General features: G+C 33.8%; 1 protein-coding gene across 1 annotated transcript; it reads left to right on the forward strand.

The window, feature by feature from the left end:
* The first annotated feature begins 3,060 nt into the window (after positions 1-3,060).
* LOC149160833 (omega-6 fatty acid desaturase, chloroplastic-like) lies at positions 3,061-6,212 on the forward strand. The gene is made up of 8 exons (XM_089436800.1): positions 3,061-3,219; positions 3,327-3,470; positions 3,612-3,763; positions 4,515-4,640; positions 4,903-5,080; positions 5,255-5,373; positions 5,500-5,614; positions 5,778-6,212. Exons 1-8 carry the CDS (start codon positions 3,124-3,126, stop codon positions 5,937-5,939), a joined length of 1,092 nt encoding a protein of 363 aa, XP_089292926.1. The 5' UTR covers positions 3,061-3,123; the 3' UTR covers positions 5,940-6,212.
* Positions 6,213-18,396: the final 12,184 nt, after the last annotated feature.

The raw sequence follows: 18,396 nt of genomic DNA on the forward strand, positions 1-18,396 counted from the left end.
TTACGATACAAAACAATTTTGAATGAAATGTAAATAAAAAATAGTTGTTTTCAATTACTTTCTTTAGATTATTTAAATAAAGTTGATTTAGAATATTTTATTTAAGATAATATTAAAATAATTTACTTTTAATAAATATTGAAGTATTCTTTTATTATTAATTTCTTTTAATATTATATGTAAACTTGATGAGCATAAGAGTTGTACATTTTCTTATATTGATTTGAAAAAAATACATTTTGACAAAAAAAAAATATAAAACTAATTTATTTTAGCTATAAAATAGTTTAATGATAACATGTCAAACTAATTAAAATTTTTAATCAAATATTGACAACTCATGAGATTTGATTGAAATTTGATCATAAGTATTGATATTGAAATAATTTAATGATCACATGTCAAATTAATAAAAATTGTTAATGACATTTTAATTATAACATGTCAAATCAAATATTCACAACTCATTATTTTTTATTGAAATTTAATCATAAATATTGATATTGATATGTGTATTATCATAACACTTAATAATATATATATATATATATATATTCTATTTTTATTTTTAAAAATAAAAAATACTATTTATAACCTCATAAAATTAATCACTTATTTTATGTAATCTAATAAATAATAATAATAAATAAATAAATCTATTTTTAATTTTCAAAATATTAAATTTAATACCAATTTTTTCAAAACTTTAATATACTTTATAAATTCTATTTAAAATTTCAAAATTAATTAAAATTCCATTGTTCTTTTTGCTAAAAATAAAAACCATCTAACGTACCATCCACCGACATTTAAACTACTGGCAAAGAATCATCACTGTACTCTAAAGATTTATCACTGTATTCGATGCTGTACAGACCTCATTCTAACAAATTTAATGATTTTATTCCCCCATTATAGTTCGGTACGCTCAAACGATTGTATCGCTGATTGATTTATATGTATATGACATTTTTTCATTTTGTCAAAATTGAAGCATACAAGTCAAAATTTGGTACCCTCCGATTTTATCACTCAATTATTACGCATATATTAGATTTTTATTTTTCATTTCCTGAAAATTGAAATATTAAAAGCATTGTACCTGAATTTTATTTTTTTTCGGAGAGAAAAAGCATCATAATTTATATTAAGAAAATATAAAATTCAGTATACATACAAACCCTGTAGACCTGAATTTTATCTTTTATGTTTATCTTTTATTTCCTTAAAATTGAAATATACCAGTGAAGATACCTAATTAGGCCGATAGGCCTTCCTTTGAGTGAGCCTTTTCGTCGTCCTTTTGCTTCCAAGCTTGACAGCTGGCGTGCACATTCCGTGGGCAAATTCTTCACATCTGTCGTGCAATTTATGTTTTTCCTCAGCGATTTCGGGGAACTACCTGTTTTCGGAGATTTGTTCGCGGTTTTCTCCGCCTGCCTGTTCTGCGTTCGGAGATTTGTTCGCGATTTTCTCCGCCTACCACTGCCGTCGGAGACAACTCTGTATGTCTCAGCTTCGAAGGTATTTTGCAGAGAGGGTTTCCAAAGTCCCTCTTACTTTGTCGTTTAAGACTTCCTTTTGATCTTGTTTCCATGAACAACCATATATATCTGTGAAAAGCAAAAGCAAACCTCTAAGGTCCCGGAAGAGGGTATACTTCGATTTTTCTGCTTTGAAGAGGGTTACTGATGATAGCGGTTTTATTAGCGATGGTAACGACTTCCAGTTATTTTTGTAGACTCTCACGCGGCTTCTGTTTCTCTTTTATGGTTTTGGAGCATTTTTTACAACGATAGAATTGTTCCAGTTAATAGAGAAAACATATGTGATTGAGTGCTACAGAATCTTAGTTCTCGCTGTTCATATTTTTCAATTATCCATGTATTTGTAGAACTAGCATTCTTACTTGCAATTTTGAGATGCTTTCATTCCTTAAACTACCTCGGGTTTGTAGGAGTGGTCTGTTTACCATGAATTTGAAATTTAACATGGTATCATAGCTGCAGATCTGAAATCTTTTAGGAATCAGTGCATGGAGAAGGGTGCTGCCTGTGAGTGGGAGCTGTTGGAAGATTTCAGTGGTTATGATGCCCAAGAGCTTCAATGGTTGAAGCATTCCAGTCCTTTGAGAGGTTTTAGGTTGTGATTCCCTAACTGCTCCAGTGATTGGAGTGTTGTTTGTCCCTGAGAGAAGCAATATGCCTTTGTGATAGGTTGCTGATCTGATTTATTTCTGGCTTATATGTTGAGTTGAGGTGTGATGTTAGATTTTCTAAGCCCAGCAAATTGATTTAGAGTGCCAATAACTTTTATACGCAGAATTTAATTTTAACAGCATAACCAAATCTGAAATTTATGCGCAGGGAATATTTAATTTAGTTTTAAGCTAATTTTAATTTTCTACAGTGAATGCACATCCCAGGGAAACTCTCTGGTCACTTCTGATTTCGAGGATGGTAGCCGGGGTGAACTGGCCGGTTGCAATTTTTGTAATTTAGTTTTAATCTAATTTTAATTTTCTCCAGTGAATGCACATCCCAAGGAAACTCTCTGGTCACTTCTGATTTTGAGTATGGTAAACGGGGTGAACTGGCCAGTTGCAATTTTTGGCAACCTAACCTAGCCCGGACATTGAATGAGGCCCAATAATATACACAGAGGTAGCCATCCCGGGGACTTGACCCCATGACCTCCTGCTTGTAATGCACAGCGCTCAACCACTTGAGTTAACCCACTGGACTAGATTAAAAACTAAACATGCAATACCTTATGTGGGGTTTTGCCCATGCATTCAATTTCCTCTTGTTTTGTTTTGCACTAATTGCCCACTTTTTGTGATATTGATGTGTTAATAAAAGAGAGCTGATTTACAGGTATCATTTCAGGAAGGCATTTGAGTCATTCAATCAATAACGAAGTACATCTCTGTCTCCGCTGTTCCCAGTATTTGAATTTTCGCTGATGCTTGCTATTCTTTAAATGCCATAAACGTTACTTTGTTGGTAACCTGAACAGAGAACACCAACCCAACTATGTGGGTTAAGGAAGAAGGCATTGAGATTCAACTCAGCTGTGGCTGTTCCTATTCCTCCACCTCCAGTTAATGACAAAGAGGAAAGAATGCACCTTGCTGAAGATTATGGATTTACCCAAATTGGGGAGCCTGTTCCTGATAATGTGACATTGAAGCATGTCATTGATACACTACCTCAGGAGGTATCTCGTTGTCTCAGTTGTTTTGACATGTAATTACAAATCCTCTAGACGTGCAAGTTGTGGTGTATTTTAAGGTCACCTAATTCTGCTTTGTAATACCTGGACAGGCATTTGAGATTAACTATTTTAAGGCTTGGAGAACTGTAGTTACATCAGTTACTGCTTATTCACGAGGGATTTATATCATATCAAGAGCACCTTGGTACCTCCTCCCTCTTGCTTGGGCATGGACTGGAACTGCAATCACCGGGGTCAGTTTATTTTTATATATCAAACGATGCTTTCATGACAGTGAGCATGTTAATTTTTGAAAAGAGGAGTTGTACAATTTGGGAATTTTGTCATCATGCCTTTTTTGTTTGTATTCTTCTGCTAATTGTTTTTGTTTGTAGTTCTTTGTGATAGGACATGATTGTGCACACAAGTGCTTTTCAAAAAACAAGATGATAGAGGATATTGTTGGGACGCTGGCCTTCTTACCTCTAATCTATCCATATGAACCATGGCGAATCAAGCATGACAGACATCATGCCAAGACAAACATGTTCTCTCTCTCTGTATGTGTGAAGTTTGAACAGAGGGAAATTAGTGAAGCAAATGGTATTTGTTTAATTTGGTTAAAATGCTGACTATAATTCATAACAAATAGTTTCATTTCTTTCTCATTTGCATGTAAGGAAGCAAATTATTATCGAAACTGCTAGTATGCCTGGAGAGGATCTACTTTGGATTTTTCTAGACAATGATGAGTCCTTTTAGTTGTTTGTATTTAGCCTACATTCCAGAAAAAGTTACAGTCTATATGATAACTCATCTGAGATTAAATGGACCTGATGCAATTATGTGAGAGTGGAATTCTTACTTGAGTTTATTATTTTTTCTACAATATTAGCCATTGGATAAATAGTTGCTACCAGTTCAGCCTGTAGAATGGTTTGGCATAAACAGTTATTAAATAACAAAAACCTAAGTGAAGAACATATCTGCCAAGCCTCAACTTATGGACAAATATGTATCTAGCATACTCAAACGAAAATAAATATTTGGTGTTTGTGCATTATTCCATGCATGTCGACCTGGAGGCTGGCTCTATATGTGTGTGAGAGAGATTTCCTGCAATCCACCTAGAAAAAGATGAGAAGTGAAGGTTCCTCCTTGACAGCGGATCACTAATTTTACACTTATAGTCCAGTAATGGCACCTTGACAAGAACAGTTACTAATATTTGGATATTGATATGATCTGTGACTAATTTCTTTGCACCTTGACATAAGTTGTGACTCTTTTGTGCCTAGGCTAGGTGAAGACACTGCATGGCACCCATTGCTAAGGGAAAATTATGACTGTTTACCGCTGTCTTTGAGGCCATTGTTTGATGCTGGATTTGGTCCATTACGTCCATGGTTATCAGTTGGTCACTGGTATGCATCTATATTAAAGGACTATCTTAATGGTCTCGGATGTCCATATTACAGTACGATAGGGCATGATGTACCATTTAATTCAAGATGATCTTTGACAAATAAGATTAAATGAATGTAGTTGACGTTTTCTATTTGTTTTTCCTTTGTTATGCTGAGAGCTTCACCTAGGAAGCATGAAAAACGATGAATCCAATCTCGTAACAGCTTTTGTCTGTATCATACTCTATTATACCCACACACATTTTCTGCTTTATGACAGGTTGAATTGCCACTTTGATTTGAACAAATTTAGAGCATATGAAAGAAAGAAAGTTCTTATAAGTTTGACTTGGGTCTTTGCATTCATGGCTATCGGATGGCCACTGATAATATACAAGACAGGAGTTATAGGCTGGTTCAAGTTTTGGCTCATGCCATGGCTTGGATATCACTTTTGGGTAAACTTCTCTTCTCTCATATTTGTCATCAACTCTATTCAAATGGGCATGTTCGTCCTATGATTTTCTACTGGTTATGTAGTTTATTTAATTTACTGCTTCTGAAATTGTACAAGGATTCGTTAAAGCTTGTGGCATTCTTTGTGTGCCTTTTTCTGACATGAAATTGTGCAGATGAGTACTTTTACTATGGTCCATCATACAGCACCTCATATACCTTTCAAACATCCCAAACACTGGAATGCTACACAAGCTCAATTAGGTGGAACAGTTCATTGCAGTTATCCACATTGGTGATGCTCAATTTTACTAATTCATCCTTTTTCTATTTTCATTCAATTTGTTTTTCTTCATCTTATTATTTTGTGTGTGTCAGGATAATGAGGCCTTTGCAGATCACTCATATATTTATTTTGCAGGATTGAATTGTTGTGCCATGACATTAATGTTCATATTCCCCATCATATTTCTCAAAGAATTCCAAGCTATAATCTACAGTTAGCTCAGGATTCCCTCCGCCAAAACTGGGGCAAGGTATACATTTTTTCAAATTAAAATTAAAAATGTACACTATATCTCATCCGGCATTCTTTTTGACTTGTATGGCTTTTAGAAAGGTAATGTGTGGCGGACAGATCCTTAGATTCATTTTATTTTCTTCATTAATGGGTTTTCTTTGGGTGGTATGTATGACCAGTATCTTAATGAGGCCCACTGGAATTGGCGATTAATGAAGACAATAATGACAAAGTGTCATATATATGACGAGGACAAGAATTATGTGGCTATGGATGAAGGTGCACAAGAGGAGTCAAAAGTCCTCAGACTTTTAAGGAGATTGATGCCAAACTCATCATAAGATGTAATGATAGTTCTATTACACCAATGACCTTGCCGACAACCTACGAATTGATGTTTGCTCTTGTTGAACAGGATCATCATACACTAAAGCATAAGGAAATTAGGAGGAATTTCCATGCTATAGGTAGATGAAGGTTTTTTCCATAGAATTCATGTGCCCAAGGGAGCACCCCACTTGAGCCCCCAACTTTCGTTGATTTAACAGATTCTTCAAAATGTTTGCGATATTTATGAGTGATGATTATGAAATATATTAATTGTTTTACTGTGATTAAGAGTATGATCTGTTTTCTATACCTAAAGAACAATGGTATCTTCATATACTGTGTTTCGGGATAAGTGCAAAGCAATGAATGATCCATGTGGATATTAAATTGCATTGAAATGCAATTAAGAGAAGATGCATATTAGCTTCAAGGGATAGCTCAGTTGGTCAAGTTTTTGTTGCTAAGTATCTTGCCAATTGGCAGGGTGGAGTCAAATCTCCTCGACGTCCTTGGGGTTAGCCCTGGCATATTAGGCTAGCGGGTAGATCCCTTCAGGTGGATCTGCCTGGATTATTGCTCAGGGATATTGTGATGTAGCGGCCACTTAGTGTCTGTGAACCACAGTGAAAAAGACAAGATGCACGTTGAGGATTTCCTCAAATTAGGTTCAAGATGACTTCCTTTCTTCTTTTTTGCACTTCGGAAATAGATGAATTTTATTTCACTCTTCAAGATTATGGTCATATACCAACATCCTAAAATCTTGCTCATGTTCCACTTGTGGTCGTATATCAATAACAAAACATCAAGAAGAAGGAAGATCTCACCTCAACCTTTTCCCTTTTTCTGGAGCATAACTACCCTTAAATATAGTCCCTTACAACAGATTTTACAGACACAGTTCCAGCGATCAAATTCAGCCCTATGAGATGAGAAACGGTGAACGACATAGAAACGGTGAACCTTACATTGAATAAGCCCCTTAACTTCTTCCTCCTGACAGATTTTTGACTAGGCTTGAAGGGGATGTCCTTCCAAATCCAACCATCCTCAACAAATGAGAGGGCTTCTCTTTATATAGAATTTTAGCTCAACCTCTCTTACAATAAAATAAGAATAAGTGAATCCTAGATCCACATTCTCTCCTAGAACAATGTTAAATTATACATCATAAATGCTCTTCAAGGCAGGTCACTCTTTAAAAACAATGCATTATGCATGAACACGGGTTTGAATGAGTCCTTATGCCACTTGTTAGTCTCCTAGGCAAAGCACTTCCTGGCCTGCGTGAAAAGTTTAAATATTTAGTCACAGATAAAGAGCATTTAACTCCAGCCTGTGGTTATCAGCACATAGTGATTACAAAGCAGTTTGCTTCTGTAAGATGATTGAAAAAATTGGACCAAACCAAAATAATATAAAAAACGGGAAAGGTCAAATATATAAAAGGGAAACTAATCAAGCACATGAGATAAGGAAAATGTTGCGAAAAAAAGGAAGAAGTTAGAAGTATACATTTTGTGTGGATGACTATAAGAATACCTCTTTCAATATGTCGATGTTAATATTAGAAATGTGAAAACCATCTTTTGCACATGGTTTGACACATTCCATTCCTAATTTTCCTTCCCGACGGGTTACCTTCATGTAGTTAGAAGTATACATTTTGTGTGGATGACTATAAGAATACCTCTTTCAATATGTCGATGTTAATATCAGAAATGTGAAAACCATCTTTTGCACATGGTTTGACACATTCCATTCCTAATTTTCCTTCCCGACGGGTTACCTTCATGTAGGGAACTGTTGTGGATGCATAAGGATCAAATTTAACACCACGATTTTGGACATGTTCCTTGTTCATTGTGAGAACCATTTGATAACCAGTGGGATCATCACCTACTTTACCCATAAATGCTACTCTACCTCCCAACCTTACAAGTGCAATAGTAACATTGGATGGTGGTCCTCCCGGTGCCCTGAAAAATTCTGGAGGACTCATCAGCCCAACCATACAAGGCCTTCAGTTTCTCTACTGCAACCTACGACTCTGGTTGTTGACTTTTCTTTCTTTATACACCCAGCCATAGATTTGTATTGAATATAAATGTCTGTCTAAATGGATGCTTTCATGGGTTGCATATAGGTACAACATGGCAGAGGATTGCGCAGATGATGACGATGATAAATCATCAATCAATGAGCTACAAAAAGCGACTGAGGAGGAGCTCAATCTGCACAATTCCTTGGCTGAGGTACAATTACATACTATGTTTTGTTGAGTTGTGCTTTTCTCTAAGATCAGATCATTATGTGTAGTTTCTGTTACATAAGCTTCCATATATCTAGTGTGATGCCTTGTATCTGAAGTTAAATGTGACTTTATGAGTTAATTGGTATTTGGATTCTGTGCTAGCTCAATGTGGTTTCCAGCAAGGAAAAACGTTTTTAAACTAATTCCCCTCTCTTTAGGGTCGGTAGTCATCAAGAAAAAATAATCTGAATTGTATTCCATGCTTAAGACTACTTTAAAAACAGAGATTTCTGTTTTATTTCCGTGTCAACCCTTTCTTTAATATATATCTATATGTGCCCTCTTCGAGGAAGCAATGTTTTAACTTTTGCCCAATTATTAGTAATGAAATTGTGAGTTTAAAAAAATTTATGTTCTGGACTTGCATGTTTTGTAATGTTATGTTGTTTAATTTGAAAGATGGAATTTTCTCTGAAGCTTAGAGTCTTCATGTTTTGGCTTGATAAACGTGACAAAAATTGTTTGCAAAATCTTTTTATATTATTTTCTATGATTATTGTCTGAAACTTACACTCTTCATGTTTTGGCACGATGAAAGTGACAAGAAGTTTTTCTAGATTGCAGCATGCAAAAGCACATCTGAATGAGAGGGTTCTGCTAGAAGGAAAAAACAAAATTTCATTGAGAGTTTAAGAAAAACTTGATTCCCTTGAGTGTAGTTGACAATCTTTATTGGATGTTGAGAGTTTTCCCACAGAAACTGGGATCACAGGGAAATTGGGAAAGAGACCACAGCTTCTTCAGCAATCTCCCATTCACCAACCCTCTGATAAATCCAGTGCTCTCATATATATGTGTGTGTGTTGTGCCATACATGAACTCTTAAGAAATTTCAAAAGCCTTCACCTAATGCAATCCTCCAGGTTTTTCAAGACACCAGAGAAAACTACTTACGATCAGTTTCTTAAACATGGAAATTTTACAACACACTGCTTCCAAAACAGCCATCCAAAAGGTCATTACTATAATAGCTTGATTAGAAATAGATTGAATGAGAAGGTCCAGATGGTGTATTCAATCATCTCCATCCATCTATTCTGCATCCTCAGTGCTTACTTGGACAATATAACAGCCTTCATATTTATCCCTTGCAGACGTGCTGAAAGGATAATGACATGGAAATTTTCCTTGCTTCTCTGATTCCGTCCAATGATGGGCCAGCTGCAAATTTTCCTGATTGAAATTTCCATTTGACCTCTTTGCAATGTGTTTGGAATCTCTTATCACCTATAGACAATTTAAACCTTTCTCTATTGCTATTTTCAGAATCTACCAAAAAGCATAAAGTTCTGCTCTGTTGTTTGATCCATCTCCTACAGCTCTTCTTTGAAACTGATCTCGTAATTGTCTCTTAAAGTAATGCCTCATGATCCACAATAGCTGGGATTACCTTGACAAGCCTCGTTGAAATAACTCCACACTATTGTTATATATATATATCTGGGGATCTTAGTATTATTGGTTTCTTTTCCTTTAAAGGTGGCCGTGTCCCTTAATATGCATATCTATTCTTGTGTCAAACTTGATTAGTAATAACATCTTTGTTTTGAATTCTTTTCATTTCTTGCTAGCCAAATAGCTTAAGTCACTGTACAAGGACAGTGTGATGCCCACACGCAGTTAATACAGAATGTATTTTAAAAACTAGAATTTAGCTTTGTAGTGCTTGAATCATCATTTCATGTTGGTTTTCATTTGTTAGTAGTCAGATCATTTCTCTTACAATATGATTGTAATATCTTTTGTTTCTCTTACAATATGATTGTAATATCTTTTGTTTCTCTTCTGTGGGAAATTTTGTACAGGAGTTCAAACAATGTATATAAATAGAAAGATGCAGAAAATGACAGTCAAATTTCGTACTCAGAATTATGACAAGAAAGCCCCTGCAGGGTTTGTGAGGAAAGAGAGCTTCAACACCAGTTCTGTCTCCAACCGCCAAGATGATCAGTATGCTACTAACATGTTTAGTGAAGAATTTCTGCTATTCTCTTGTAATCTATAGGCCCCCAAAGCTCCTCATAGATGAGAATATTTGCAGGATGTTAATATTGTTGTAAGTTTGTAGTAGTTGTGGAATGGCTTACTTTTGTGTTGCTTCTCATCTTCAACAACAAGAGTTTCTGTGGTGAATAAGCAGAATCCATGTCCTGCCTTGTGAAGCAGCTCTCCATTGTGATAGTGTTCTTTGTAATGTCTCTGATAAATCCTTTAGACTTCTATTTCATTCTGTAATATGATGAGATTCACTCTACAAGATTCGGGGATTCACTCTACAGAGTCCATGTCATACCTTCTGAATCAACGCTCCACTTGTGCTAATTTTCTCTGTAATGACCCTAATAAATCCTATATAATGAGATTTCATTTTATAATATGATGGGATTTCACTCTACAAGATTGCTTTCAGTTTTACTTGTATTGTGGTATATGAAATTTCTCAGTTTTACTTGTAATAGGATGGGATTTCATTCTGTAATATCATTAGATTTTCCTCTGCAATATTTGCTACTAAATTTTAGTTTTCCAAATTAATAATCCTATCGGCCTCTCTTTGTACCTTTTGGGACAATTGCTAGTTCATAAAAGTCATCGTTCTGAGTCACGACTACGATGTGTTCACCCACCTATTGGAGGTATTCAAACTTCACCGATTGGTAGATTCTTGAAAAGTATGAATCCTACAAATTAGTCTCAACTAAGCCAATGAGCCTTCTCACCATCTCCCAACAATGAAAATACAATTTTCTTTGACAGATCACAACAATCCACTGAAATTAACTCGAAACGATCCATTAACATTACTATTAAATCAAAACGACATGATCCATTAACATTACTATTAAATCAAAACATGACAGATCAATAGGTGTTTCGACTGATCGGATGAAATCCGACATAAAAGACACATAACTGTATACCACATAAATGTATATGACTAATTAGATGAAATCCCATTATACAAAATCATAGCAAGATTTCATCTAAAGTGTTTTGATATCTATTAAATTTTTTCAGCTATTAATAGTGGTCAATAGGTTTGGGTAGAAAGTTGAAACTAATAAATTTTAATAGCGGTAAATAAGTTTTGGTAGAAATTAATACATTGAAATGTGAAATGAATAAATCAATTGTTTTAATTACGAGAAAGAAAAATATAAATAATAATGAGAAATAATTCGTAGTAAATATATTTATTTACATTTTATAATTTATGGCATAAAATCTGTGAGATAGTTATTTATATGGCATTATATTGTGTAAAGCATATAAAAAGACTTTCAAATTAAGGTCCAATCAAATCTATTCGAGTGGTCAATAGGTTTGGGTAGAAAGTTGAAACTAATAAATTTTAATAGCGGTAAATAAGTTTTGGTAGAAATTAATACATTGAAATGTGAAATGAATAAATCAATTGTTTTAATTACGAGAAAGAAAAATATAAATAATAATGAGAAATAATTCGTACTAAATATATTTATTTACATTTTATAATTTATGGCATAAAATCTGTGAGATAGTTATTTATATGGCATTATATTGTGTAAAGCATATAAAAAGACTTTCAAATTAAGGTCCAATCAAATCTATTCGACCGACAAATCTATTGCTAAATCCTGCTATGGCAAGACTAATAATATTTATACATGATAATAACATTTTGTTATGGGATTTTTTTTCATTATACATAAATCAATATTTTTTAATTATTTATGGAAATGGGTATGAAGTGTCTACTTTTGGCTCATGCTATTGTAACAGTGTCTATTCACAACTTAATAATATCCATGGTAAAGTAGGGTAAATATCTATAGTTAAAAATCATGTTATATTGTAAATATTAAATTTTATTTTCATATTAATGAAATTTAAATATGATTATAAGATTATTATTTCAACTTTTATGATAAAATGGATCTTAATTTATAGTATATCCTATATATTTTAATGTGATAACAGGTTTATATATATCTTAAAAATAATTATAATTAAGCAAAGTCTTTTGGTAGAAATCACATAAGAGAAATTTTTTGGATCTTAATTTATAGTATATCCTATATATTTTAATGTGATAACAGTTTTATATATATCTTAAAAATAATTATAATTAAGCAAAGTCTTACGGTAGAAATCACATAAGAGATTTTTTGGCCAAAAATTTCTCTTATGTGATTTCTACCGAAAGACTTTGCTTAATTCATTATGGATCAGAAAAGGTTGAATACATAAATAATTATAATCTTTTTGCTTTTAAATTTTATTATAAAATATTATAAAATTAAATTCAAATAAAATATTTTGATTGTGAAATGAGAGATAATTTTTGGAAACTTGATATTGATGAACTATAGTACTGGCCCATAATACTATAATAAAAATTATTTATAAATTAATAATATTTATGGCAATAACAAATTGAATTAAATTTTTAATTTTTAAAGACATTAAATTTATCTATACTGGGTTTTATATTAATTTTTATTTTTTATTATTATTTAATTGAGTTAACATGTAAATATTTACAAATCTTTTACCTTTTATAAATTAAATAATATTTAAAAATATTTATTTTATTATATTACCATACACATCTATTCTATATAATCGGATTTTGTAGCTCCTCTCTACACAATTCTAATAAGAAAAAAATTATTTTACCACCCAAAAACAAACGGGGAATGAATTTTAAGGAAAGTAGAATATGATGTAAATTTTGAAAAAAGTGAAGGAAAATGAAGAAAATTGTCTTAAAAATAAAAGGGTCGAGAGAAAGTGTTTGTGCAGCTCGGCGCTGGAATTAATCTTAAGAAGTAAGAATCTTCGCAGCTTTTGCGACCCTCAACAGGAGGTCTGCACCTTTTGTGACCTTCGACAAGAGGTCACATGCTTGGTGATTCAATGTTCTGCTGTTATATATAGATCCAGTTCGATTTTCGATGAGCTGATTTTAGAGCGATTTAATCAATATATTGGCAGTCAATTTAACAGATGAATTCGGCCTCAATGAGAATGTTCGTTAATTCAGTGGATCAAACCTAATTTAAATCCATTGCAAAACCTTCGATATAATATGTTTCATAGATCATATACCTAAATAAAAGCATAGCAAACCCTTATCGGTTTTAAATTTGGGGTTCCATATGGATAAATCTGCGGTCCACAGGTTCTATGATAAATTAAGGCTTAATTTGATCGCGGTAACACATAAATGCTCGCCGGCTTAATTTTCCATGTTCATGGTAGGATCTGTGTATCAGAAAGCGCAACAGAATGCTAAACACAAGACACAGAACACACTTGCCTCATTCGATTGCCAAAGAGGATTTTTATATACACTGGAGAAGCTTCTGGAGTCGGTGGCTTCTTCAGGAATCTATCTAGCTTTCGAGTCTTCCGCCTAATTCTCCAGAAGAAGCTAGACTCTGCATTCACTGTGGGTGGTTGGAATTATTAATGTTTTCCAACACTCCCCCTTAATTCCAACCATATGACAAATATACTATAGCACAGTATATAAGACACTGTAAACATACTCTTAATTGACATGTCCGCTGGTCTAAGTCTCGGCTAGGCTTACAATATAATCTTGATTTTCTACAACACATAACTTACTTCTACAAAACTCAAATTTTGCCTTTCCAAGAGGCTTAGTGAATATGTCAACTACATTCTCATTTGTATTACAGTATATTAAAGAAATTTCTTTTGATTGGACCTTTTCTCTTACAAAATGATATTGTGTGTCTATATGTTTTGACCTTGCATGACATATGGGATTGTTCCCTAGTTTGATGGTGCTTTGATTATCACATCTGATCACTGTAGGTTCTTGTTGACCTTCACCAACATCTTCAAGTATTCTTCTGAGCCATATAGCTTCACAGGTGCCACTACATAATGCTTTATATTCTGCTTCAGTTGATGACAAGGAAACTGTTGCCCGTTTCTTACTGCTACATGATATAGCTCCCGATCCTATATTGAAGATGTATCCAGTAGTGGATTTCTTGTCATCTGGATTTCCAGTCCAGTCAGAATCAGAATGACCTGTCAATTCAACATTACAAGCATTAGTATATTCAATACCAAAATTGATAGTTCCCTTTAAATATCGAAGGACCCTTTTTGCAGCTATCCAATGGCTTTCATGAGGCTTAGCCATGAATTGACTAAGTATGCTTACTGCATAAGCAATGTCTGGTCTAGTGGTAGTGAGATAATTCAGACTTCCCACTAATTGTCGATACAATGTTCCATTCACCTCTTTTGTTCCATCATCACTTTTTAATTTGATACTTTGTCCCAATGGAGTACTCACTGCTTTACATCCATTCATATGAAATCTCTTTAGTACTTCTTTTGCATATTTTCTTTGTGTGATTAAGGTTCTTCCATCATCTCTCCATACCTCAATACCTAGACAATAGTGCATCTCACCAAGATCCTTCATCTCAAATTCCTCTGATAACTTCGTTTTTATATTTGTAATCAATTTATCAGCACTCCCTGTTATTATTAGATCATCAACCTATATAGAGAGCAATACTATATCCCCATTTCTATCCGTCTTGACATACAAATTATGATAATTTTTATTTTTTTTTAAATCTTTGCTGAAAGAAGAATTTGTCGATTTTCTCATAGCAATATTTGGGGGCCTGTTTTAGTCCATATAAGGCCTTTTTAACTTGCATACAAGATGTTCTTGACCCTTCTTTACAAATGCTTCTGGTTGAACAAGATAAATCTCTTCTAAGTCACCATTTAGGAAAGCTGACTTTGCATCTAATTGATGTAGCTTCCAATCATATTTAGTTGCCAATGCTATCGTTATTCTGATTGTATTCGTTTTTGTAACCGGAGCAAAGGTATCTTCATAATCTATACCTTCTTTTTGTGAATAACCTTTTACAACCAATCTTGCCTTATACTTGTCTATGCTACCATTTTCATTAAGTTTTGTCTTGTACAACCATTTTAATCCTATAGGGACTTTATTTTCATGTAATTCTGTTAATCCCCAAGTTTCATTTTTCATTATAGATTCAAATTCTTCTTTCATAGCTTCCATCCATTCTTTATGATTTTTGGCTTGTTCATAATTTAAGGGCTCAAAAACAGTCATTACTTGAGACATTAAGACATAATCTTTATACTTGATGGGGGCTTGAATCTGTTGTGTTGACCTTCTTAGAGGTTCATTACTTTGTGGAGTACCTTCTCCTTTTTTTCTCTGTGGAGTGCCTTCATCACTTTTTTGTGGACTTTGATTCCTTGATGTGTCTTTTGGAATGTCCACGTGTTCTTGCTCTTTAGTTGATTCCACATCTTCTTCTTCTTCCTTAAAGCTTTCATAAAGAGACTGCCATATATTATGTTCATTTTCTTTTATTTGTTTATCTATATGCTCATGAAATATAACATCTCTACTTGCAAAGACCTTGTGAGTACTTGGATCATACATTTTATATGTTTTTTGATCAGTGCAATATCCAATAAAAATACATTTGATAGCTTTGGCATCTAACTTTCTCCTATCCTCTTTAGGAATATGAGCAAAGGCCTTGCATCCAAATATCCTTAAATGACTAACTTTAGGTTTAAAACCATAAAATGCTTCAAATGGTGTTTTGTGCTCAAGATACTTAGTAGGGCTTCTATTTTTAAGATATGCAGCTGTGTTAATGGCTTCAGCCCAAAAACTGTTAGAAAGTCCTTTACTTTTTAACATACTACGAGCACATTCAACTAATGTTCTATTCTTTCTCTTAGCTACTCCATTTTGTTGAGGTGTATGTGGTACTGTAAATTGTTGCATAATTCCATTTTGTTTGCAATATTTGATAAAAGCTCCTAAAGTGTACTCACCACCTTTATCTGATCGAAGAATTTTAATGCTCTTTCCTGTTTGCTTTTCAACCATACTCTTGAATTCTTTAAAGTATTCAAACACGTCACTTTTGTTTCTTATAAAGTACACCCAGGTGTATCTAGTGCTATCATCAATAGATATAAGAAAGTATTATGCTCCACCAAGTGACTTAGTTTGCATTGAACCACATAAATCAGTGTGCACTAGTTCAAGTATTTCACGTTTTCTTCTATTTTCATGCACATGAAATTCTTCCCTATGTTGTTTTCCTAGTGCACAACCTTCACATTCAAAGTGTTCACCCTTAATAATTGGAAGACCTTCTACCATCAGTTTCTTTTGTAGTAACATTAGGTCATTATGATTTAAGTGTCCATACCTTTGATGTCAAAGCTCTATAGTTGACATCCCTGTTGATGCCAATTCTTCATTACATCCAACTTGTACAAGCCTCCAACTCCCATTCCTTTTGCAACAACCTTGTAGTTGTCCTGTATATCCTTTACCAAACAATGTGATTTCACAAATTCAACTTTTAAATGTTGATCTGTGATAGTAGAGACTGAAATTAAGTTCTTTTTTAATCCTGGAACATACACCACATTTTGAATTTGTTTTTCTTGTCCATTAGGCATCATAACACTTATATCACTATATCCTTTAATTTCATGTGATCTATTATCTCCTAAATAGATGTGTCCACCATTATTAATCTCATGATAAGTATCAAACCAATCTCTTTTGCATGACATATGGATTGATGCACCAAAATCTATAAACCAAGCATTATCATCATTAGTTTCCGTTGATAATGCACCATTGGACACAAACAATTTAAGATTGCTAAAGTCATGACTATTTGCTTCATCTCTATCAACATAATTTCCTGAATGCCTTCTTTGTTTAAATTGATCAGACCTTCTTTTTATGCAATTCTTAGCAAAATGACCAAGTTTTCCACAATAATAACACACATCATCTCTACTTGATTTGGCATTTGTCCTTGGTAATGGTGTACCTTGAAATGATTTTACCTGTGGCTTTTTGCCTTTATTTTTCTCCCACTGTTTGCCTTTGTAGGATTTCTTCCCTTTGGCCATCAATGCCAAATCTGAATTGGGAGATTTCCATTTAAGGCTTCTTCTCCGCTCTTCTTCCTACATAAGTATACCTGCCAACTCATCAAAAATAGAAGCCTTCTCTCTAGCTGAAAGACCAATGATAAATATTTGATATTCATCAAGCATTCCATTTAATGTCACAGTAACCAAGTCTATACTAGATATTGATTCACCAATGTCACCTAATTTATCCTTTAGATTTTTAATTCTAGAAATAAAATCACTAACACTTTCATTTTCTTCCATCTTAATTGAAAGAAGCTTACTTTTTAAATACAATATTCAATTTGTAGTCTTCGTCTCATACAAATTTTTGAGAGTGTCCCATGTCTCCTTGGATGTTTTGCACTCTCTAATATGTGGAATAATGTTGTCCTTAACCGTCATCCGCAAAAGCACCTTTGCTTTGTTTTCCTGTCGCTCCCAATCTTGAATTGCAGCATCTGTGGCTTGAGGGGACACTGGCTTAACTTCAGCTCCAGACACAATCGCCCATGTATTATTGCCTTCCATCAAAGTCTGCAACTTAAACTTCCAATTTGCATAATTTTCACCATCTAACTTGTTAGAGTCAGATAAATAAGATTCTGCCAATACATTAGCCATGTTACTTATTTTCACCGTACCAATCACCAAAAAAAATTACTAATTTTCACAAATATAAACCCTCAAGCATAAATCATAAAATTTTATCCAATATTATTGGATAATATAGCTGCCTTCTTTCTTTTTTTCTTTGTTAAACTTGAAACTTATAGTTGATATTTCAAAACAGGATTATTTATCCCTTCCAAGATTTTTTTTGTAACATTCCATAATATTTTAAAAACACCAAAGATAACCAGAAACGAGTCAATAAACCATAACGATGGACATATAACAGCAACTAGTGAGCATTCGGTTTACCCCTCAATTTCACACTCAAGGCCTTCTCCAACTTGAACAGAATGGCCTCTTCCTCTTCCTCAGGGCGCCCTCTCTTACCAACACTCTAAATTCACGCAGATGTTCTCAGCCGTTCGGCTTCCTCCAACGAGCCTCTCCTCCGCACCAGCACAAATTTACGCACAACTTCCGGACAGACAAGCTTGTTGCGCATAGATATTCTGCCATACATGAAATAACAGAAACTTTCAGCGCTCAACGCAATGGTCTTTCAA

The sequence above is a fragment of the Pinus tabuliformis genome, chromosome 5_2 (genome assembly GCF_031772625.1).
Source record: "Pinus tabuliformis cultivar Carrire ecotype Pingquan chromosome 5_2, CPIR1, whole genome shotgun sequence".
NCBI classification, from domain to species: domain Eukaryota; kingdom Viridiplantae; phylum Streptophyta; class Pinopsida; order Pinales; family Pinaceae; genus Pinus; species Pinus tabuliformis.